Raw genomic sequence first — 25,543 nt, forward strand, 5'->3', positions numbered from 1 at the left:
CCTACAAGTCACTGAAACTCTCATTTTTCTTCCAGTATTTTTTCTCTATGCTTCAGTTTGCTTGATTTCCATTGATCTATCTTCAGGTTACTAATTCTTTCTTCTTTAGTATTCAGTCTGCTATTAATCCCACCCAATGAACTTTTTATCCCATCTACCCAATGATTTTTTTAAACTTCATCACTTTGAAATGTTTTAGATCCAGAGACAGTTGCAAAAATAGTACAGTGAGGTCCCATGTACCCTTCACTCAGTTTCTCCCAATGGTAATATATAACTGTGGTACAATATCAAAACCAGGAAATTGACATTGGTGCAATACACAGACCTTATTCAGATTTGACCAGTTTTACATGCACTCACTTGTGTGTGTGTGTGTGTGTGTGTGTATTTAGTCCTATGCAGTTTTATCACGTATATAGATTGGTGTAACCACTACCACAGTCAGGATACAAAATTGTTCCATCACTACAAAGACTCATGCCTTGTGCTACTCTTTTATAACCACTGCTGCCTCCTTCTCTTCCCCCACCCCATTTCTAATCCCTGGAAGCCACTAATCTGTTCTTCATGTCGACAGTTTTTTTTTCATTTAGAGAATGTGATATAAGTGGAATTATGTAGTATGTTACCTCTTGAGATTGGCTTTTTCACTCAGTGTAATCCCTTGAGATCTGTCCAAATTGTTTCATAAATAAATAATTCATTCCCTTTTATTGCTAAATAATATTCCATGGTATAGATATACCACAGTTGTTTAACCATTTATTCACTGAAGAACATTTGAGTTGTTTCCAATTTATGGCTATTAAAATTAAGCATTCATGTATAGTTTTTGTTTGAATGTAATTTTCCATATCTCTGGAATTAATGCCCAGGAATGCAATTGCTGGATCTTATGGTGTGTATAGGTTTGCTTATTTAAGAAACTTACATTTGTGCTTTCTTTTTATTACTGTTTACACAGTATATCTTTTTCCATCACTTTTATTTCAACTTCTCTATATCATTATATTTAAAGTGACTATCTTGTAGACAGGCTATTATTGGGTCATGTTTTTAATCCATTCATCCAATCTCAGTCTTTTAATTGGTATGTTTAGACCATTTGCCTTTAATGTAGTTATTGATAAGTTAGGGCTTAAGTCTGCCAGTTTATTGTTTTCTGTTTGTTCCCTGTTTTCCTCCTGCCTTCCTGTGGATTACTTGAACATTTTTTAAGAATGTCACTTTTATTTATCTACAGTGTTTTTCAGTGTTTCATATAGACTTTTTAGTGATTGCTTTAGGTATTAAATTATATATATGTAACTTATCACAGTCTGTTGGTATCAACATTTTGCTACTTTGAGTGAGCTATAGAAGCCTTACCTGCCTTTATTTCCCTTTACCTTCCTCTCTAATATATCTTAAATTTTTCCTCTACATGCATTGAGAACCACATCAGACAATGTTATAGTTTTTGATTCAACCATCAAACATAATTTTTAAAACTCAAGAGGAGAAGGAAACTCTGCTCTATTTACCCATATTTTTATTCTTTCTGTTGTCCTCCCTTCTTGATGCTCTAAGATTTCTTCTTTTATCATTTCTTTTCTGTTTGGAGAACTTCCTTTGCCCGTTCTCTTAGGGTGTGTCAGATGAAGATAAATTCTTTTTGTTTTCCTTCATCTGAGAATGTCCTGATTTGTCTTTCACTCCTGAAGGATATTTTCACCAAGTATAGAATTCTGAGTTGGCAGTTATTTTCTTTCAGCACTTAAAAAATGTGCCTTTTTCTTCTGGCATCCATGGTTTCTGATGAGAAATCCACTGTCATTCAAATCATTGTTTCCATAATGGTAAAAATGTAAAATGATGCATCATTTCTCTCTATTTGCTTTCAAGGTTTTGGTTTTGCTCTTTTGTCTTTATTTTTTGGATATTTGATTATAATGTTATTTGTAGTGGTTTTCTTTGGGTTTGTCCTGTTTAGGTTCATTCAGCTTCTTGAATCTGTAGGATTATATCTTTCATCCAACTTGGGGATGTTTCAGCCATTATTTCTTTGAATATTTTTAAAATTCCATCTTATTTATCTTCACCTCCTGGGGCTCTGATGACACAAATGTTTGATCTTTTGTCTTGTCCAACAGGACCCTAAGTCTCTGTTCATTATTTTTCAGTCTATTCTCTTTCTCTGTTGTTCAGATTGGGTAATTTCTATTGCTCTACTTTCAAATTCACTGATTCTTTTCTCTGTCATTTCCATTTTCCTATTAAGCCCATCAGTAAAGTTTTTTGTTTTGGTTATTGTATTTTTCAATTCTAAAATGTCCATTCTTTATGTCTTCTGTTTCCTTGTTGATACTTTCTATTTTTTCACTTTGTTTCTGGCATGCTTCTGAATGCTTCTGAGACATTGTTATGATGACTACCTTAAAATCCTTATCAGGTAATTCTAACATGTGTCATCTTGGTGTTAACATTTGTTGATTGTCTTTTCTCATTCAAGTTGAGATTTTCCTGATTCTTGGTATGATGAGTGAGTTTTTATTTGAACCTGGAGATTTTGGATCTTATATTATGAGACCCTGGGAACTTTGAACTCTGTACTCTAATAAGCCTGCAGCTTTCTTCTTGAACTCTACCATATACCACACAAAATATATATAACTAATGAGCCTTACCCAGCATAGTTCCCTTCTTTCAAGGGTTGAATTTCCTCTAGTTTCTGCCTGGTTTTGGATGTTCTCTACTACCTTCAACTTATCATAATTGTTACTCTGATAGAAGCTACTCTATCATTACCAGAATACAGAAGTCAGGACTTACTTTTCATTGTATACCTTTTGGTACCTTTTGAAGTTTTTACCATGTATGTATGACTTCTTTAAAAATGTAAGTAAATTACTAAAATTAAAACGTAAAAATTAAATAAACATATTTATCAGACAGACCTAATTTCATTGACCAGCTCCATGAAGTGATCATAGTAACAACATATACTAGACAAGTTGAGTAAATTATTTAACCTGTCTGTGCCTCAGTTTCCTCACCTATAAAACGGGGATTAGAACAATGGCTGGCATATATAAATAACATATATAAATATATTACTAATATATAAATAATATAAATTAAATTTTAGATATTATTGTTAATGTCAGAAATATTGGTAAAACTCCTCACAACCAGGGACATGTTTCTTCTTAATCCCTCAGTGCTGAGAATTTGGTACCCAGTAAGTGCTTAAAAATTTAAAAAACTGAACATGGTGCTGCCATATTGGATGCTATGTGGATTTAACCTAACAGCACTTGCTGACACAGAGCTCATAGAACAAAATATTTAAAACATATTTAAATGAAATATTATCATTTTATATGAACAAATGTGAGTGTGAGTAAATACAAATACTAGAAATTTTGTATTTGAGTTTTATATTTAGATGAGGTTATAGTACCAGGCATTCAGCAAACTGTCCTTCTATTGCAGAAAAGCTTCATAGAGGTAGAATCTAGGAACTTTTGAGTGAGAAAAGAACTTAACATTCATTAAGCACCAATTATATCCCATGTAAGTATATCCGTATGCCAGGTACTTTATATAAATTATCTCATTTATGTCTCTTAGCAACCTTGGGAGGTAAGCATTATCCCCCTATGAGAAAAATAAGACTCACCAACTAACTTGGCTAGGATCAGCTAATGAAACAACAGAGCCAAGATTGAAACTCAAATTTTTTGAATTTGGGGCTTATCCTCCTCTACTTTCAAGAATAAGACCCAGGGTTTTAGTATAAACAATACATGGGAGAACAATAAGTATTTATTAAACATCTACTTCTGACCACACAACATGCCACATGCATTATTTCATTTAGTTCTCAAAGCATTATTTTATTCAATCCTCACAGTAATGAGAAAGGAAGAAAGAAAACTAAGATTTGTTGAGCACTTGTGTGCCTAACACTTCAGTAGGACTTATGTAAGTTCCCTCACATGGTCTTCTAACAGCCCAGTGAAACCTGTATTGCCCCCAAGCTAGGAAGAAAGTAGGCTGAGCTTCCTTCACACTTGCCTGCCTCCCGAGGCAGCTCTAAAAGACACCCCTTCAGGATGCATATTCCCAAGCATTTTGCAGAGCCTATATTCCACAAAATAATGACTTTTTAAAGTACAGTCCAGGTAACACAAAGGTCTTTCCATACGAGTTACGTTTTAATCTTTTGGTGGTCATGGACCCCTTTGAGAATCTGACGGCCCCTCCTCCCATATAAATGCTTACAATTACACAATTTTGGATAAAATTTCAGAACATTCAGCAATTTCCTAAAGCCCGTCAATGGACTCTTTGTTTAAAACAAACAAACAGAAACCCACTCTAAAGAACAGAAATAAATCTTAGGAAACAAGAGAGCTTATTAATGCTTCAATTATTGAGTTTTACAAATCCTCTAGAACACTAACCACCTATACTTGACCGTTCTATTATGTTTCACAAAATAGATATTAGTCCTGTTTCTCTTTGGTTTTTTTATCCTTGGCACTATTAACCTTTCTGGGGGTATAATTCTTTGTTGGGGGGTGTTGAGGTGCTGTCCTCTGTGTTATAGGATGCTGAGCAGCACCCCTGCCCTCTACTCACTAGATGCCAGGAGCACACTCCCTGCATCTCCCAGTTTTGACAACCAAGAATGTACCCAGACATTAACAAATGTCCCCTGGGAAGAGGCAAAATCACCCCCTGCTGGTTTGTAGTAATTACAGTCGTCACTCCTGAGTCACTCACAAGCATAAAGGGCCTAACATCCGACTTTTAAAAAGTATTTCCTTTTCTTGCTTGATTAAGATCTCCTGCAATACTTCTCAACTGGGTTAAGCAAGATGATTCATCTCACCAATTAAATTGCTACCTGAAGTTGTAAAGTTTTTCTTACCAAAGAGACCAAAAAGAAACTTCACATAACTGCCCTGCTTTACTGATTGAATGATTGACTTATCAAGTCACTCAGTCATTCAAGGAATACTTATTAAATGCTAACAAGGTGCCAGACACTGTGCCAGGTGCTGGGGCTACAATGGTGACCAGTGTAGATATGGTCACTGCATCATGGAGTGTGCAACCTGGTGAGGAAGACAGACTACAGGGCAAGTAAAAAATAAGTGAAGATATTTATAAACTGTGGTAAGAGCCATGATGGAAGCACACAAAATACAGAGGTAGCGACTAACAGAGGGACTTAGATAGGCTCACTAGGAAAGACCCTCTAAAGATGTGATGTTTTAGGCTAGAACTCAAAGGGTGAGAAGTGCCAGCCAGGTTCAAAAAACATCAGTTAGAGGGCAAATGTTCCAGGCAGAGTAGGCAACCATGTGGAAAGACCCTGAAGCAAGAAAGAGCTTGGTGTGTTCTGGGTATTGGAAGAAGGCTACTATGACTAACCCTAGTGAGTAAGGGGCAAGGGGCCAGACCCTGCAGGGCTCTATAGCCCATGGTGAAGAGTTGGATCGCATTCTTAATAGAGTGAGAAGCCACTGAAGGCTTTTAACTAGGAGAGGTACCATGATTTGATGTACATTTTTAAACGACTCTGGCTGCGGTGTGGAATGGAGGGCAGGTGGTGTGAATGGAAGTATAGAGACCAGTTAGGAGGCCAGGTGCCAGTTGAGAGATGGTGATGGTAGCAGTGGAAATGAGAAGAATGACATATTTTGGAGATAGAACTGACATAGTATGTCAGGGTGAGGGTGAGGGAAATGGAGGAATCAAAGTTTCTGACTCAAACATTTCAGTGGTGGAATGTATTGAAATGGGAAAGACCAGCTTGGCAAAAGAGAGAGACATTTTTGTGTGTGTGTGGTACCGCGGGCCTTTCGCTGTTGTGGCCTCTCCCGTTGCAGACCACAGGCTCAGTGGCCATGGCTCACGGGCCCAGCCACTCTGTAGCATGTGGGATCTTCCCGGACTGGGGCACGAACCCGTGTCCCCTGCATCGGCAGGTGGATTCTCAACCACTGCGCCACCAGGGAAGCCCAAAACAGACATTCTTTTCCTCGTCAAGTGAGCCACAAATGTGGATACCTAACTAGTTATTCCATTAAAAAGGAGTCAGTTCAGTTCAACAAGCACCTACTATATGGGCACAATGCTAAGTGCTGAGGGTACAAAGAAGTAAAAGACATATCCCTTTGCTCAAAGAGCTTGCAGTCTAGCAGGGTAGACAGACATACATAGGCAACTTCAATTTGCTGTGTTAAACGCTGTTAGAGGCATGTACAGAGTCTATAAGGTCATAGAAGAAAGCAAATTACTCAGACTGTGGCAGGGGCATGGGAGTCAGGGAAGATATCCTGAAGATGATGTCTGGCTAAGGACTGAGCCGAGGATTAGCCAGGCAGATAAGTGTGTGAAAGTATAGGAGGTTAAGGAAACAGCAATAGAAAGGCACACAGCTGTGAAACAGCATGATGCCTTTAGGGAATTATAAACAGTGCAGTATTACCAGAACATAAGCTTGAAGGCAAGGAATGAGAGGAGATGAGACTAGATAATAACGTTGACAGTATCAAGCAGCTATTGCACACTTATTATATGCCAGGCAGTGTTCTAAGTGCCTTACATGGATATGTCATGTATTTCTCACAATTATAATACCAATATGGAAACTGAGACAGAAGGAGATTGGGAACCTTGCCCAACGTGGCACACCATCAAAGCTGAGATTCAAAGCAGGCAGTTTAACTCCAGAGCCCATGCTTTTAACCACAGAAAGCTGTGTCATGCTGAAGAACTGAGAATGTACCAACAGGTACTGCCAACAGGCAGTACTGAGTCATGGAAGAGCAGTGACATGGTCAGATCAGTGTTTTGCTGAGATGATTCAGGATAGATTTAAGAGGGGCCAGGCTGGAGACTGTTGCAATATGTCAGGCAAGTGATGAAGAGAGTTTAAAGTAGGGATGAAGACAAGGGAAAGATTTTAAAATTTTTTAGGAGACAGATGTAGCACAACTCCGTGATTAATTGGATTCTGAAGGTAAAGGAGAAGGAGAAATCTAGGATGTCACCATGGTTTTGATGACTGGGTGATGTTACTGCATGATGAATACAGGAGGAGGAGCACTACAAGTGAGCCAGTTTTTACGTTGAGTATCAGGTGCCAGTAGAACACCCAAGTGGATCTGACCAAGATGCAGTTGGATTTAAGAGTCCGAAGTTCAGGGGATATATTCAACTGAATATAGATCTGAGTATCAAGAGCATATGATTCAAACCATGAGAGTAAATAGATTACCTGTGGAGAGTGTGTAAGAAGGAGACCATAGAGCCAAGGAGGGGATCTTGAAGAATTTCAGTGTTTAAAAGACCGGTAAAAATGAGCTCGCAAAGGAGACTGAAAAAGTATGTTAAGGATAAGCAGTATAGCACAGTGATTAAAATCATGGACTCTGGATCCAGTCTGTATGATTTTTTTATCCTCTAGGCTCTGCCACATACCAGCTGTGTGACTTTGGGCAAGTTACTTCACCTCTAAGCCTCAATTGTTTGAGGATTAAATGTACATGTAATTAATGTAAAGCCCTTAGAATAGTGCCTGATAAACACACAGTAATTATTAGCTAATACTTATTAGGAAGAAAAACAAAGTAGGATTATGGAAAACAGAAGTTGAAAGTTTAAGATGAAGAGAATTCTCAGATGTGTCAGATATAGCTGAGAGGTCCAATAAGCTATAGACTTATAAGTAAGAAGTAGAATTTGGCAAAATGGAGGCTACTGGTTACTTCAATGAGAAAAATGTCAATTATATGTGGAATCTAAAAAAAATGATACAGGGCTTCCCTGGTGGCGCAGTGGTTGAGAGTCCGCCTGCCGATGCAGGGGACACAGGTTCGTGCCCCGGTCCAGGAAGATCCCACATGCCATGGAGCGGCTGGGCCCGTGAGCCATGGCCACTGAGCCTGCGCGTCCGGAGCCTGTGCTCCGCAGCGAGGGAGGCCACAGCAGTGAGAGGCCCGCGTACCACACACACACAAAAATGATACAAATGAACTTATACAAGACAGAAACAGACTCACAAACAGAGAAAATAAACTATAGTTACTGAAGGGGAAAGGGAGGGGTATAAATTAGAGGAGTTTGGAATTAACATATACAAACAGGTATATAAAATAGATAAACAACAAGGACTTACTATATAACACAGGGAACTATATTCAATATCTTGTAATAACCTATAATGGAAAAGAATCTGAATATATATATATATATATATATATATGTATGTATAACTGAATCACTTTGCTGTACACCTGAAACTGACACAGCATTGTAAATCAACTATACTTCAATTTTAAAAAAATGCCAGGGGACTTCCCTTGTGGTCCAATGGTTAAGACTCCACACTTCCACGGCAGGGGGCCCAGGTTCGATCCCTGGTCAGGAAACTAAGATCCCACATGCCGCATGGGGCAACCAAAAAATAAAGAAGAGAGTCAGTAAGTGGAAGGGATAGAAGCCAGACAACTGTAGGTTGAGTGCTGAATAGAAGGTAAAGGAAATGAAATGACAGCAATGCGTAGGGCTAACTCTTTCAAGAAGCTTGCCATTTAAGACAAAAATCTCAAGTGAAGAAAGAAATATATATAAGGATGCTCACCTTAGCTTTTTTGTATGATAGCAAAACCACAGAACTATCCTAAATGTTCAAGATTGAAGAGATAAGATGTCCATAGTGGGGTTAGGGAAAGTGGTAAATATTGGAACAGTAATTGAGAAGAACAGGAGAAGAAGCTCACCAGAGATGAGTGAAAGGATCATGAAGAAGCCCACAAAGTGTATGTGCAGTTGGAAACCATAGATTGGTGATAACAGTCTGTCCCTTGGTGCAGTTTTCTGCAATAGTGGCAGAACAGAGAAGGAACATTGCGGGGGCTGACCTGGAGTGATAATTATTCCAGGTAGATGGGGCAAAGGGACAGAGGTTGAAGATGATGGTGAAAGAGGGCTCAAGAGTATAGTCATGTGGTCTAGGCTGGATGTGGGGTCAAAAGCGGGCAGGCAAACCAGGAGAAAATAGGGATCAGGGCACTGGGGTGTCTTTGTGAGGTCAGAAAGCAGAGAGTGGGGTGAAGGCACGAGAGAATTGGTAGGACCAGAACTTGGACTCAGTGTAAGATATTGGAGGCAACATGATAGAAAGGGCATAGGTTTTAAAATCAGACATACTGGAATTTGAATTACAGCTCTAATATTGAATAGCTATATGACTTTAGGCAAGCTCCTTGAACTCTATAAACTTCAGTTTTCTTATGTGTAAAGAAAGTATAATGACCCCTGTCTCACAGAAAAACTGGCACATGGTCATGGTCCGATAGCTGTTAGCACCCCCCCCCCAATGTCTCCCACTCAGTACTTACTGGGCACCGATTATGAAACATTCTTTTCTGGGGACACCAAGATAAAGGTCAGTTCACTTCCTTTTAGGGACTTATGGATTAGCAAAAGTGACACAAATACAAGGAGGTAAATAACAATACAGTGTAAGCAGATAAATTACAGTTCTAGTTGCCAAGTACAATTATAGCAGGATGAACACAGTGCTGTGGGAATGCAGTGCAGGTGTGACTAATAGTGCCTAATGGAATGAGGGATGGCTTCCCTGCAAAGCTGTTCAGCCCAATTTTTAGTTCTAATGTAGCTTGAAAGAAAGTAGCAGGAAATGGGGAGAAGACTCTTTAAGGGCGAACAGCTGAGAAGCTTTTGCTTTTATTTTCCTAGACAGTGTTCCAAGGGACAACAGTTTCAAGAGAAGGTGTTTGTTTAAGGAAAATGACCTGTGGGTGTCTGTTACTGAGGAGAAGTATGGAATGAAGTGAGAGGCATTTAAGACGATTGAGAGGAAAGGCAGTAATTAAGAGTTTAAGGTTCCAGAGGAGGTAAAATCTGGAGGCCAGATTAGGGGTTTACTCCTAAACAGGATACAAAATAATCATTTCTCTAACATTGAGGGGAAAGACGGGGGACTTCCCTGGCCGTCCAGTGGTTAGGACTCCACACTTCCATTGCAGGTGGCCCGGGTTCAGTCCCTGGTCAGGGAACTTAGATCCCACAAGCTGCATGGTGTGGCCAAAATAAATTGAGGGGAAAGAAAAAAAGATACAAATAGACAAAGATAATTTACATCTAAAAAGAGGAAAGAAGTCCATTTCTGGAAATTGCATTCTAGCTGTATGTAATTTTTCTTGGTTTTTATAAACCAAGAATATTTCCTTAATATGTTCACAACAAATTTGAGGAGCTAATCCCTACAACAGATAGAGTTGCCAACTGCTGGTGAAATGGAAGCAACAGAAATAAAGAACCTCCAAGCCCTCCCCTCTGCACCTGGGCAAAGGGGGTGCTGGCAGCTGTGGCAGCAGGAAAGGACAGTGACAGGGAGCGACCACCTTCTCTCACTTGCTTTCACCTTCTGTTCTTAACTGCTTACTGTATGAGTCCCTATTGCCCACTCTAATCTTCATTTGCTCCAATCCACACACGAGCATACCACATGAAGCAATTTTCCAACCTGAATTTTGCCCACTTCTGAATAGAATTGGCAGCCCATGTGGCAGCTGTGCTGACTTAATGGACCCCAAAGCATTTGGCTGCATCACACTCTCTCCTGACCTTTGCAACCAGCAACTCTCCCTTTGTGGGATGATATCCCACAGTTACTTCCCTGGCATGCACCTGCAGGAAGTAGACCTTCTGAAATGAGACTTGCTGGCAGTGACATGGAGTTAGCATCTCTGCCTAGCCCCATGAGGAGCATGGTAGGGGGTAGACTCAGGCACTGGGAATTTACCAACTGCTTTATGCCTAATACCTCTTCAAATTGCACCATTTAATAAAATCAGATGAATTAATTAAAACTCTGCATTGTAGAGACCTTCAATTAATTGCTGCTTTCTTGCTTCTGCTCTAAGCACATGCCACGGTAACAAAATGTCTGTACAAATTGGAAATGGTCTCCTTGTCCTTTTACTATTAACATGAAAAATGTCTACATTTCCTGCTAGATCACGCATTGGCCTTGTAAACTTTAGGACTTTTTTATAGCCAGGAAAAAATTCCAGGGGAGGATGAGTATCCCCATAAGGAGATAGAGTTTCTTCCAAGATAATGAAGAAAACAATTTCTCCTCAGAGGAATACTACAGAGGGATGAGAGCCCAGGAAGATGAAGAGACTCTGCTTCTTTAAAGAGAATGAGCAGACCTCACTGAAAAGAAGCATAAAAGAAAGAAAACTAACATTAATTGAGCACCTACTGTATGCCAAGTACTGTGATAGATGCTTTCACAGGCCTCATTTCATTTAACCTTCACAACAACTTTGTGAGGTATTTGTCTACATTATGGAAGAGAAAACTGTGTCTTAAAGAGTTAGCTGGTTGGTCCCAAGGTCACACAACTAGTGAGTGAGTAGTAGAGGAGAGTAGGGGAAAATCCGCAAAGATACTTGGGCAAGAGAATAGACCTCTCTTACCCCATTTTGAAACGAGTGGATTGGTTTCTTTTAAGACAGTCATTGCTTCTTATAAAGCTACCAATCCAAGAAGATCAGGGCCCCACACTTATGACCTCATTTAGCCTTAGTAACCTTCTAAAGGCCGTGTCTCCAAATACAGACATGTTGGGTGTTAGGGCTTCAGCATTTGAAGTTGGGGGAGTAGGGGGGACACAATTCAGTACAGCAGATGAGATGCATAAAATATGTGACTGTACACACAGCTGTACTTGCTGTTTGTAATACTGCTAGGAGGTTTGGTTTCTTCAAAAACAGGAATTTTGGGAATTCCCTGGCAGTCCAGTGGTTAAAGCTCTATGCTTTCACTGCCAGGGGCCCAGTTTCAATCGCTGGTCAGGGAACTAAGATCCCATAAGACGTGTGGCGCAGCCAAAAAAAAAAAAAGAAAAACAGGAATTTTGATAAATTCTATTTTGTACAATTTCCATGAAAAAGTATATGATTTATTTATAGTTGTACATGCTGAATTGACTATAGTTTTCAAAGGAGGAAACTTTCATTTTGACTAAGCATCATTAAAAATACAAATCCTTCACTTAAAATTTAAATGTGATGATTAGAAGAATTTTCCACACACTAACTTTTGACTTTGTACATTTCAAGCTTTGTTTTTCCTCTGCTCCCCAACATGTCTAAGACAGGGCACTATAGGATACATTCATATGGCTATAATAGCTCTGGCTCTCTCTGTTTTGTGTAAAGATGCTGGGTGACTCAAGACATCGGGTTATGGGAGCATTCCTGAAGCCATTCCTACACCATTAGCAATAAATTAACTATACACATAAGTCATCGCAAACCACATAAATATACCCCATTAAACCCAAACTAAATCTATCCACAACTCAATTTCCTCTTAGCCACTCCAGTGCCACCCAATACAAGGGGGATGTCTGATGGAGGAAAAGTCAGACTGGAGAAAAGTCTTAACTGAATATGGTTAAATATCTTTCTTTGCAAATTAGATTTTATATATATATATTTTTAAATATAATATATATATATATTATTTTACAAGGGGGTATATATATATATATATATATATGTATGTATGTATACCCCCTTGTAAAATAATGTTAGAGCCCCTCCCAGGACCTTGGAAAGGGTCTGTCCAAGTGAGGGACTTTGAAGATTTATGATTAGCTTCATTGTAAATTAGCATCCAAAGAAAGATATATATTCAAGTTGCTCTAAGTGATCAGCAAAAGCTTCATAAGGGAGGTAATATATGAGCTGAATCTTTAAAGGTGCTGAAGGGGGAGGACATTTCAGGAAAAATGATTGCATGTACAAAGCCAGAGAAAGGTAAAAGAACACATGGTCTTAGGGAACTATAAATAGTTTACTATGTATGTAGGACATCTAAGGAAATAGTGGGAGATGAAGCAGCAGAGGCAGACCTGCAATTGAAAGACATCAGGCTCTTGGAAAGTCATGGAAACTCTCACTCATATTCTTCCCTAAGCTACCTTAAGTTCTCTTACCTTCATTGGGAGGAAGAAGTTAGTTTTATCTGTTCCTGTTATGGGTGTGATACAACAACTAGACAGGAAATCAGGAAAGATAAAGAAGAATTCAACACAACCATCAACCAAGAGGATCTGACATTTATAGAACACTTCACCCAATAACAGCAGAATATACATTCTTCTCAAGCACCCATGGAACATATACCAAGATATACCATATAAAAATGATGGAATAGGCAATGCCGAGCTACCATCACTCCACAGAAGCATAGAAAAACAAACAGAAACTGTCAGAAACAACTTGTTAAAACTCTGGAAAACAGTCAAAGCTTTACAGCAATCAAGCAAATGCCAAATCAAGGAAAAGTCAACTTTACAATGTTAAGAAACCATAATGAGATACCACTTCATACCCGTTAAGATGAATATTATTTTTTAAATGGAAAGTAACAAGTGTTGGTAAGGACATGGAAAAATTGGAACCCTTGTGCCTTATTGGTGGGAATGTAAAATTGTGCAGCTACTGTGGAAAACAGCTTGACAGTTCCCCCAAAAGTTAAACACAGAATTACCATATGACCCAGCAATTCTTCCTCTAGGTATATTCCCCAAAGAATTGAAAGCAGACACTTGTATATCAGTGTAATTACAGCACTATTTTTAAAAGCCAAAAGGTGGGAACAACCCAAATATACATCAAGAGATGAATGGAAAAACAAATATGATATTTACATACGATGGAATATTACTCAGCCTTTAAAAGGAATGGAATTCTAATACATAATACAATATGGATAAACCTTAAAAACAGTATGCTAAGTGAAATAAGCCAGTCACAAAATGGCAAACAATGTATGATTCCACTTATATGAGGTACTTTGAATAGGCAAATTCATAGAGACAGAAAGTAGATTTAGAGTTTACCAGGGGTTAGGGGGAGGGAAGAATAGGGAGTTATTGTTTAATGGGTTTGTAGCTTATGTTTAAGATGATTTAAAAGTTCTGCAAATGCATAGTGATGATGGTTACAGTTTTGTGAATGTACTTAATGCCACTGAACTGAACACTTAGAAATGACTAAAGTGGCTTAAAAATTTTTTTTCAACAAGGTGTTGGAAGACATAGTTGAAGAAATCTCTAAGAAAACAATTAATAGGTAGAGAGATGAGAAATTGAAAAGAGAAAAATATGAAAATTAAACAATTAATCCATGAGGTCCAACATCCAATAAAAATAATTCCTGAGAAGAAAATTAAGGAGAGGAAATTATCAAAGAAATAATAAAAGAAAATCTCCCCCAAACCTAAGGACATAAATTTCCAGACTGATAGGGCCCACTGGTTGCCCAGCACCATAAAGGAAAAACAGATCTCAAGTCATATTATAAAACTTTAGAGCAAAGGGGAAAAGAAAGTATTCTAAAAGCTATAAAGCTTCTAGGGAGAAAAATTTGGGGTCACACAAAAAGGTTCTAAAATCAGCATGGCTTTGGACTTCTTATCAACAATATTGAAAGCTTGAAGACATTGGGCCTTGAATTCTATATGCAGCCAAACTACCAATCAATTGCAAGGATAGAATACAGACATTTTCAGGCATGCAAGTTCAGGAATCTTGGAGTAGGTACCCAACAAAATGAGGGCAGTAAATCCAGAAAGCAGAAGACATATGATCCAGGAAACAGAGGATCCAATGCAGGAGAGAACAGCAGGGATTTTTCAGGATGGTAGTGAGGAGAAGGTCCCATATACCAGCTGTACATAGGCCTAGAAATCAAACAGTCCAAATTGGAGAGCTTCAAGGGAAAGGTTCTGAGGAGAAGATGGAATTCACAGATTGCCTGGTGTGGTTGACAATACTGAGAAGAATATTACAGTTTTGTCAAAGAGTGTGGCATGAGTTAGTGATAAAGACATAGGAATTGATACACATTAAGGATAAGTACATAGAAAGCTAAACAACATATATAAGGTGAGGTAATTATTAATTCCAGGAAAAAAATTTCCAGGGAAGGAAAAGTAGCCATACTATATAGCAGCTGGCTCAGCTGTGTACAGTATTTGTTGTCACCATAACTTTAAACACTGAATGTTAATTTGGCCAACAATTCTGAGATAATTAAATGTGCAGTATGAGACAAAGTGAAATGTGTGTGTAGATGGATGCGGGAGATAGTAGTAGGACTCAATTATACTCTTTCATAGAAGGAAGTCAGTAGAGCGTATCAAATATTGAAAAACAACTACCAATCTTCTCATTTTATTTGAATATATACAGGGAAATACTAGAAGTGACTAAAAGAATGAAATATGGCTGTTTGTTGGAAGTAGAAATTGGAAATGTGAAGGGTTAAGTTAGAGAACTACTGTGTGTCATCGTAAGACTTAGGTAATGTTTGACTTTGTAAACTATGTGCATGTTATTAAACTATTACTTTGATCAAAATACAAATGAAATAAATAAAAGTTAAGGGTCATATCAAGATGTACCATGTAATCCTAGTTCAAATGCAATGCCCCCTGGGATAAACTGTTAAAGGAAAATAACAGCTCATGGTAAAAGTAAAAAGATACCTAGCTTTTTAATGGTAGGAGAGCTTTATGGCATTTTTACTTGCCCTTGTCCTACTCCCATCCCAACTGGGCAGCACTCTCAAAAATATGTTCCTAGCGTAGGACCCTGGACCATGGTTCAAGAGGGAAGAGAGTAGACCTTATTTGAAAATTACTGTGTAGATCTATTCTAACCTGTCAGGGGCTACCTGAATGACAGATGCAGGGTACTCATCTCTGTTACACCTAACTTGAAACCCAACTAGGTCATAAAAGTGGTGAGCATTGCTTGAAAACATCATAATGTAGATGAACAACCCACAGATTCCTGAGGCAAAATATTGCAGTTTAGACATAAAATAGACAACCTAAGGCCTGGGAGGAAAAGCCAGAGAGAGTGTTTCTTTGGAAAATGAAGGCAGTCAAAAGCACCTGTGTATATGGGGAAATGCCCAGGGCACATAGCATGCTCAGAAAAGACCTGAGAGGACCTTAAAAACTGGAAGAGGTGTTTTTTGTCATTTTTTAAAACTCCTGACATTCAAGGAAATCTCTGTCAAAATGCTAGCAATTCACTAGAAGCTTCAGGCACAAGATCAGTGAACTTGAAGATAGGACGATTGAAATTACCCAGTCCAAGGGACAGAAAGAAAAAAGAATGAAGAAAGGAGAACAGAGCCTAAGGGACCCATGGGACACCATTATGGGAGTCCCAGAAGAAAAAGAGAGAGAAAGTCAGAAAGAATGTTTAAAGAAATAAAGGCCGAAAGCTTCCCAAATTTGATGAAAGACATTATCTACACATCCAAGAAGCTCAATGAATTCCAAGGAGGATAGATGCAAAGAGATCCACACCAACACTCATTACAATTAAACTCTTGAAAGACAAACAGAGAATCTTGAAAGCAGCAAAAGAGAAGCAACTAGTCACATACAAGGGGTCCTCAATAAGATTAACAGCTGATTTCTCATCAGAGACCATGGAGACCAGAAGGTGGTTGGATGACAAATTTAAAGCACTGAAAGAAAAAAAACTGTCAACTAAGAATTCTATGTTCAGCAAAGTTCTTCTTCAAACTTGAGGGAGAAATTAAGACATTCCCAGATAAACAAAAGTTGAGGAAGTTTGTTAACACTAGACCTACCTGAGAAAAAATGGGGCAAAAAGAAGTCCTTCAAGTTGAAATGAAAGGACACTAGACAATAATGTGAAGCTATATGAAGAAATAAAGTTCTCCAGTAAAGAGAACTACATGGGCAAACATAAAAACTAGTATTGCATTTTTGGTTTGTAACTCCACTCTTTCTTTCCTACATGACATAAAAGACAAATGCATAAAAATAATTATAAATCTGTTATTGGGCACACAATATCTAAAGATGTAATTTGTGACAACAACAACATAAGGAAGGGGATGGAACTGAATAATAGCAGAGTTTTTATATGCTATTGAAGTTAAGTTGGTATCAATTCAAACTATATTATAATAAATTTAGTATGTTAAATGTAATTCCCATGGTAACTACAAAATAAATGTTCTTTGAATGTACAAATGGAAATGAAAAGAGAATCAAAAAGGTTCACTACAAATAATCAACTAAATACAAAAGAAGACATTAATGTAATAAATGAGGGACAAAGATAGTATAAGAAATGGCAGAAAGCCTTCCTTATTAGTAAACACATTAAATGTAAATTAATTAAAGTGTCCAATTAAAGGCAGAGATTGGTCAGAGTGAATTTAAAAAGGAAACCATGGTACAACTGTATGCTGTCTATGAGAAATTTACTTTAGATCCAAAGAAATAAGTAGGTTGAAAGTGAAAGAAAGGATGGAAAAAATATTCCATGCAAATGGTAACCAGAAAGAGCTGATGTTGGCTATACTAATATCAGACAAAAATAGACTTTATGTCAAAAAGTGTTACAAGAGACAAAGACATTATATATTGATAAAAGGATCAATTCATCAGGAATATATAACAATTATAAACCTATTTATACTATACAACAGAGCCCCAAAGTGTAGAAAGCAAACATTTACAGAAATGAGAAGAAAAATAGTTCTACTGTAATAGTTGGAGACTTCAAATACCACTTTTGATAATAGTTAGAACATCTAGACATAAGGGCAATAAGGAAATAGAGAACTTGAATAGCATTATAAACCAATTAGACCAGAAAGATACGTAGAGAGAACATTCCCCCCAACAACAGCAGAATGCACATTCTTTTCAAGTGGACATAGAACATTCCCCAGGATTGACCATATGTTGGGCCACAAAACAAGTTTCAATACATTTAAGAAGATTGAAATCATTCAAACTGTCTTTTCTAACCAAAATGGAATAAAGCTAAAAAAACAACAGAGGGGAAAGTGAGAAGTTCAAAAATATGTGGAAATTAAGCAACACACTCTTAAAACAACTAATGGATCAAAGAAGAAAGCACAGTGGAAATGAGAAAATACTTTGCAATGAATGAAAATGAAAACACAACATATAAAACTCATGAGATGCAGCAAGAGCCATAATCGGAGGAAAATTTATACCTGTAAATGCCTACATTAAAAAGAAGATCTCAGGGATTCCCTGATGGCGCAGTGGTTGAGAGTCCGCCTGCCGATGCAGGGGACACAGGTTCATGCCCTGGTCCAGGAAGATCCCACATGCCGCGGAGCGACTGGGCCCGTGAGCCATGGCCGCTGGGCCTGCACGTCCGGAGCCTGTGCTCTGCAATGGGAGAGGCCACAACAGTGAGAGACCCGCATACCACAAAAAAAAAAAAAAAAAAAAAGATCTCAAAGCAATAAACTACTTTTACATCTTGAAGAACTAGAAAAAGAAGAGATAACTAAATCTAAAACTAGCAGAAGAAAGGAAACAATAAAGATTAGAATAGAGATAAATGAAATAGAGAATAGAAAAACAGTACAGAGAATGAACAAACCCAAAAGTTTGTTCTTTGAAAAGAGGAACAGTGACTTCCCTGGTGATGCAGTGGTTGAGAATCCACCTGCCAATGCAGGGGACATGGGTTCAAACCCTGGTATGGGAAGATCCCACATGCCATAGAGCAGCAAAGCCCATGCACCACAACTACTGAGCCTGTGCTCTAGAGCCCATGAGCCATAACTACTGAGCCCATGTGCCACAACTACTGAAGCCCATGCACCTAGAGCCTGTGCTCTGCAGCAAGAGAAGCCACCACAGTGAGAAGCCCGCACACTGCAACAAAGAGTAGCCCCCACTCACTACAACTAGAGAAAGCCAACGCACAGCAATGCAGCCAAAAATAAATAAATGAATACTTTTTTTAAAAAAAGAGCAACAAAATTGACAAACCTTTAGCTAGACTTATAAAGAAAAACGAGAGAGAGAGAGAAGACACAAATGACTAAATTCAGAAATCAATGGAAGGACGTTGGGACTTCCCTGGTGGTCCAGTGGTTAAGAATCTGCCTTACAATGCAGGGGACACAGGTTCAACCCCTGGTCAGAGAACTAAGATCCCACAGGCCGTGGGGCAACTAGGCCCCAGCACCACAACTACTGAGCACATGTACCACAACTAGAGAGCCCACATACTGCAACTACAGAACCCACATACTCTGGAGCCCACACGCCACAACTAGAGAGCACATGTGTCGCAACTACTAGACCCACACACTCTCGAGCCCATGTGCCACAACTAGAGAAGCCCCGCATGCCACAACTAGAGAGAAGACCGTGTGCCACAATGAAGAGCCCACACACCTCAACGAAAGATCCCACATGCGGCAACTAAGACCCAGTGCAGCAATAAATAAATAAATAAATAAATAAATAAATAAATAAATAAATAAATAAAATTACTGCCAAACTTACAGAAATTTTTTTTAAGATTATAAGAGGATGCAACTAACAATTGTATGCTAACAAATTAGATAGCCTAGATGACATGGACAAATTCTAGAAATAAAAAAGTTACCAGAACTGACTCAAGAAGAAATATAGCATCTCAATAGATCTGTAACAAGCAAAATATTTAAACTGAATTAGTAATGAAGAACCTCCCAACAAAGAAAAGTGACAACCAGATGGCTTCACTGGTGAGTTTTACAAAACATTTAAAGAATTAATACCAATTTGCCTCAAACTCTTCCAGATAACTGAATAAGATTGAACACTTCCCAACTCATGCTCGGAGGTCACCATTGCCCTGATACCAAAGCCAGATAAGACCTAAAAATAAAAGAAAATTACAGCCCAAAATATCTTATGATTATAGATGCAAAAATCCTTTAACAAAATACTAGGAAACTGAATTCAACTGCATTTTAAAATGACCAAGGGGAATTTAACCCAGGTATGCAAAGATGGTTCAACATAAGAAAATCAATCAATATAATACATCACATTAATATAACAAAGGGGAAAAGCTACATGATCATCTCAATTGATGCAGAAAAGGCATTTGACAAAATCCAACACCCACTTATGATAAAAGCATTCAGAATGCTAGGAATAAACAGAAACTCCTCAACATGATAAAGGGCATTTATGAAAAACCTACAGCTAACATAGTCAACGGTAAAAGATGAACACTTTCCCTCTAAGATCAGGAATAAGACAAGACAACCACTTTTATCACTGCTATTATATGTTATACTAGAATTTCTAGCCAGAGCAATTAGACAAGAAAAAAAGAAATAAAAGGCATTAAGATTGGAGTGCAAGTAATAAAACTCTCCCTATTCACAGATGACATGATCATACATATAGAAGATTCCAATGAATCCACATGAAAGCTACTAGAGCTAATGAACAAACTCAGCAATTTTGCCAGTTACAGTACACACACAAAATCAAATGTGTTTTTATACACCAGCAATAAACAATCCAAAAAATTTTAAGAAAGCAATTCCATATAGCATCCTAAAGAATAAAGTACCCAAGAATAAATTTAACCAAGCAGGTGAAAGACTGGGACACTGAAAACTACAAAATATTTGCTGAAGGAAATTAAAGAAGTCCTAAATAAATGGAAGAGCATCCTGTATTCACGGATTATAAGACTTAATATTGTTAATATGTCAGTACTGCCCAAAGCAGCCTATAGATTCACTGTAATGCCTATCAAAATCCCAACAGCCTTTTTTCGCAGAAATGAAAAGGCCAATCCTCAGATTCATATGGAATTTGAAGAGAACCCAAATAACCAAAACAATCTAGAAAAAGAACAAAGTTAGAGGACTCACTTCCCAATTTCAAAACTTACGACAATGCTACAGTGATCAAAACAGTGTGGTATTGGTAGAAGGACAAACATATAGACCAATGATATAGAATTGTAAGTCCAGAAATAAACCCATACATCTATGGCCAATTGATTTTCAACAAAGGTGCCAAATTCATTTAATGGGGAAAGAATTATCTCTTCAACAAATGGTGCTTGGACAACTGGATATCCACATGCAAGTCCAACAATGAAGTTGGACTCCCTACCACACACCATATACAAAAATTAACTCAAAATAGATCACCAATCTAAATATAAGACCTAAAACCATAAAATTATTGAAGAAAACATAAATCTTCATGACCTTGGAATTGGCAGTGGATTCTTAGACATGACAACAAGAGAAAAACATAGAAGAATTTGACTTATCAAAATTTAAAACTATTGTGGATCAAAGTACATTATCAAGAAAGTGAAAAGAAAATCTATAGAATGGGAGAAAATATTTGCAAATCATCTAATAAGGTTTTAATATTCATAATATATAAAGAACTCCTAAGCTCAAGAAGAAGAAATATAACCAATTTTAAAAATAGGTGGGTTGGGTGCGGAGCAGCGAGGTGAGGGGATCGTGCTGCAAGGACAGTGGGCCTGCCCTGGCGGCTGCCGCAGGTCAGATCATAAACTCCTGTGGGCCAGCGCAGCCGCAGGGAGCACCCTCTGGCCAGCGGACAAAGGGTTAATGTGCCGGCAGTGACCGCTGGCCGGATGTGAGAACCTGCGCGGAGTCCGCACTGCAGGTGTGCTCGGGTGGGTGGAGCAACCCAGCTGGCAGGGACCTGACCAACCGGCCGAGGCTCCCCTTCCTCTGCAGGGGTCGCTCAGCTCCCTCTGCAGGCACCCTCTTTTCTAACTTGAGGGCAACAGGTGGTGCATGTGGACCGAGGGAGAGCCTGGCTCCGCCGTGCTGAGAGCGGCAGTTACTCTCACCAGTTAGGGCACGGGGGCACATGTGGCATGGACGTGCAGGTGACCAATGGGATTTGGGCTCAGGGGTGGGCCCTGTGGAGTGGGCATGGTCATAGTCTGGAGCCACGGTTTCTACTGAGGCAACTTCCGGAGCTGTGTGGAGAGCTAAGCTGAGCGGCAGTGGGGCGCTTCTCTGACCCCATGTAGAAAAGCCTACCAATGCTTTCTCATTTGGATCTAGGCTCCAATTCGGGAGTCTGGTAGCTGGATCCCCTAGGAAGAGAAGTTCTCAAGCAGTAAGAAGAAAGCCTTTCAATTTGGAACACTTCTTTGCAGCTGGAAATGGGGAATGGACTGTCAGACCAGACTTCGATCCTGTCTGGCCTGCCTTCATTTCAGTCCTTCCACATTGTCATTATGGGTTTGGACTCTGCTGGAAAGACAACTGTGTTATACAGGCTGCAGTTCAATGAATTTGTAAATACCATACCTAACAAAGGACTTAACATGGAAAAAATTAAGGTAACCTTGGGAAATTCTAAAACAGTCACTTTTCACTTCTGGGATGTAGGTGGTCAGAAGAAATTAAGGCCACTGTGGAAGTCATATACCAGATGCACAGATGGCATTGTGTTTCTTGTGGACTCTGTTGATGTTGAAAGGATGGAAGAAGCCAAAACTGAACTTCATAAAATAACTAGGATATCAGAAAATAAAGGAGTTCCTGTGCTTATAGTTGCTAACAGACAAGACCTGAGGAACTCATTGTCTCTCTCAGAAACTGAGAAATTGTTAGCAATGGGTGAACTGAGTTCATGAACTCCCTGGCATTTGTAGCCCACCTGTGCAATCATAGGTGATGAACTGAAGGAAGAACTTGAGAAACTACATGATATGATAATTAAAAGAAGAAAAATGTTGCAGCAGCAGAAAAATAAAAGATGAGTGGTGATAACCTTTTAGGTCTGTGTGGAGTAGGTTTTCTGTGGTCTGATTTTGACAAATGGAAGAGTGTCTACAGCCTGGTTTGCCTGCCTGCCCTCCTGGATGCTGTTAAAGCTTTGTTTTGTTGAACAATCAGATGTCCAACTCTGTTGCCTTGTGGAAGATCAGTAAATGCAGTGCTTCTTACAATGGCCTCTTCTTCCTACCCCACAAATCTTTTGGTACTACCATTTTGGGAAGCCAAGCAAAGATAGAAAATTGACCAGAAAACAGCTGTGGAAATTTGATCTGAAGTTAGTGAAATAAAACTTTGAAGGGTGTCTGCCTAAAAAAAAAAAAAATTGGGAATGCACAGAAATCTCTTGCATTCCTATACACTAATGATGAAAAATTTGAAAGAGTAATTAAAGAAACACTCCCATATACCACTGTAACAAAGAGAATAAAATACCTAGGAATAAACCTACCTAAGGAGACAAAAGACCTGTATGCAGAAAACTAAGACACTGATGAAAGAAATTAAAGATGATGCAAACAGATCAAGAGATATACCATGTTTTTGGATTGGAAGAATCAACATTGTGAAAATGACTATACTACCCAAAGCAATCTACAGACTCAATGCAATCCCCATCAAACTACCACTGGCATTTTTCACAGAACTAGAACAAAAAATTTCACAATTTGTATGGAAACACGAAAGACCCCGAATAGCAAAAGCAATCTTGAGAAAGAAAACTGGAGCTGGAAGAATCAGGCTCCCTGACTTCAGACTATACTACATAGCTACAGTAATCAAGACAGTATAGTACTGGCAAAAAAACAGAAATATAGATCAATGGAACAGGATAGAAAGTGCAGAGATAAACCCATGCACATATGGTCACCTTATCTTTGATAAAGGAGGCCAGAATATACAATGGAGAAAAGACAGCCTCTTCAAGTGGTGCTGGGAAAACTGGACCACTACATGTAAAAGAATGAAATTAGAACACTCCCTAACACCATACACAAAAATAAATTCAAAATGGATTAAAGACATAAATGTAAGGCCAGAAAGTATAAAACTCTTAGAGGAAAACATAGGCAGAACACTCTATGACATAAATCACAGCAAGATCTTTTTTTTTTTTTTTTTTTTTCCCCGGTATGTGGGCCTCACACTGCTGGTGGCCTCTCCTGTTGCGGAGCGCAGGCTCCGGAAGCACAGGCCCAGTGGCCATGGCTCACGGGCCCAGCCGCTCCGCAGCATGTGGGATCTTCCCGGACCGGGGCACGAACCCGTGTCCCCTGCATCGGCAGGCGGATTCTCAACCACTGCGCCACCAGGGAAGCCCAGCAAGATCCTTTTTGACCCACCTCCTAGAGCAATGGAAATAAAAACAAAAATAAACAAATGGGACCTAATGAAACTTAAAACCTTTTGCACAGCAAAGGAAACCATAAACAAGACGAAAAGACAACCCTCAGAATGGGAGAAAATATTTGCAGATGAAGCAACTGACAAAGGATTAATCACCAAAATTTACAAGCAGCTCATGCAGATCAATATCAAGAAAACAAACAACCCAATCCAAAAATGGGCAGAAGACCTAAATAGACATTTCTCCAAAGAAGATATACAGATAGCCAACAAACACATGAAAGAATGCTCAACATCACTAATCATTAGAGAACTGCAAATCAAAACTACAGTGAGGTATCACCTCACACCAATCATAATGTCCATCATAAAAAAATCTGTAAACAATAAATGCTGGAGAGGGTGTGGAGAAAAGGGAACCCTCCTGCATTGTTGGTGGGAATGTAAATTGATACAGCCACTATGGAGAACAGTATGGAGGTTCCTTAAAAAACTAAAAATAGAACTACCATATGACCCAGCAATCCCACTCCTGGGTATATACCCTGAGAAAACCATAATTCATAAAGAGGCATGTACCACGATGTTCACTGCAGCTCTTTTTACAATAGCCAGGACATGGAAACAACCTAAGTGTCCATCAACAGATGAATGGATAAAGAAGATGTGGCACATATATACAATGGAATATTACTCAGCCATAAAAAGAAACTAAATTGAGTTATTTGTAGTGAGGTGGATGGACCTAGATTCTGTCATACAGAGTGAAGTAAGTCAGAAAGAAAAACAAGTACCGTATGCTAGCACATATATATGGAATCTAAAAAAAAAAAATCATGAAGAACCTAGGAGTAAGATGGGAATAAAGACACAGACCTACTAGAGAATGGACTTGAGGATATGGGGAGGGGGAAGGGTAAGCTGTGACAAAGTGAGAGAGTGACATGGACATATATACACTACCAAATGTAAAATAGATAGCTAGTGGGAAGCAACCGCATAGCACAGGGAGATCAGCTTAGTGCTTTGTTACCACCTAAAGGGGTGGGATAGGGAGGGTGGGAGGGAAGGAGATGCAAGAGGGAGGAGATATGGGGATATATGTATATGTATAGCTAATTCTCTTTGTTGTAAAGCAGAAACTAATACACCATTGTAAAGCAATTATACGCCAATAAAGATGTTAAAAAATTGGCAAAGGGGACTTCCCTGGTGGCGCAGTGGTTGAGAATCCGCCTGCCAATGCAGGGGACACGGGTTCGTGCCCTGGTCCGGGAAGATCCCACATGCCGCGGAGCGGCTGGGCCCGTGAGCCGTGGCCACTGAGCCTGTGCTTCCGGAGCCTGCGCTCCGCAACGGGAGAGGCCACCAACAGTGTGAGGCCCACATACCGGAAAAAAAAAAAAAAATTGGCAAAGGAATTAAATAGACATTTCTCCAGAGAAGATTTACAAATGGCCAATGAG

The 25,543-nt window shown here is 38.9% G+C and overlaps 2 protein-coding genes across 4 annotated transcripts in view; both read left to right on the forward strand.

Moving 5' to 3' along the window:
• Nucleotides 1-25,543, forward strand: part of HDAC8 (histone deacetylase 8) — a 234,955-nt gene that overhangs the window by 110,242 nt on the left and 99,170 nt on the right. The window lies entirely within an intron of this gene.
• Nucleotides 22,023-22,714, forward strand: LOC131748373 (ADP-ribosylation factor-like protein 4A). Its single transcript, XM_059050488.2, is given in 1 exon segment — nucleotides 22,023-22,714. A coding segment is annotated over 1 exon segment (603 nt). The 5' UTR covers nucleotides 22,023-22,111.

This window comes from Kogia breviceps, chromosome X (assembly GCF_026419965.1).
Source record: "Kogia breviceps isolate mKogBre1 chromosome X, mKogBre1 haplotype 1, whole genome shotgun sequence".
NCBI classification, from domain to species: domain Eukaryota; kingdom Metazoa; phylum Chordata; class Mammalia; order Artiodactyla; family Physeteridae; genus Kogia; species Kogia breviceps.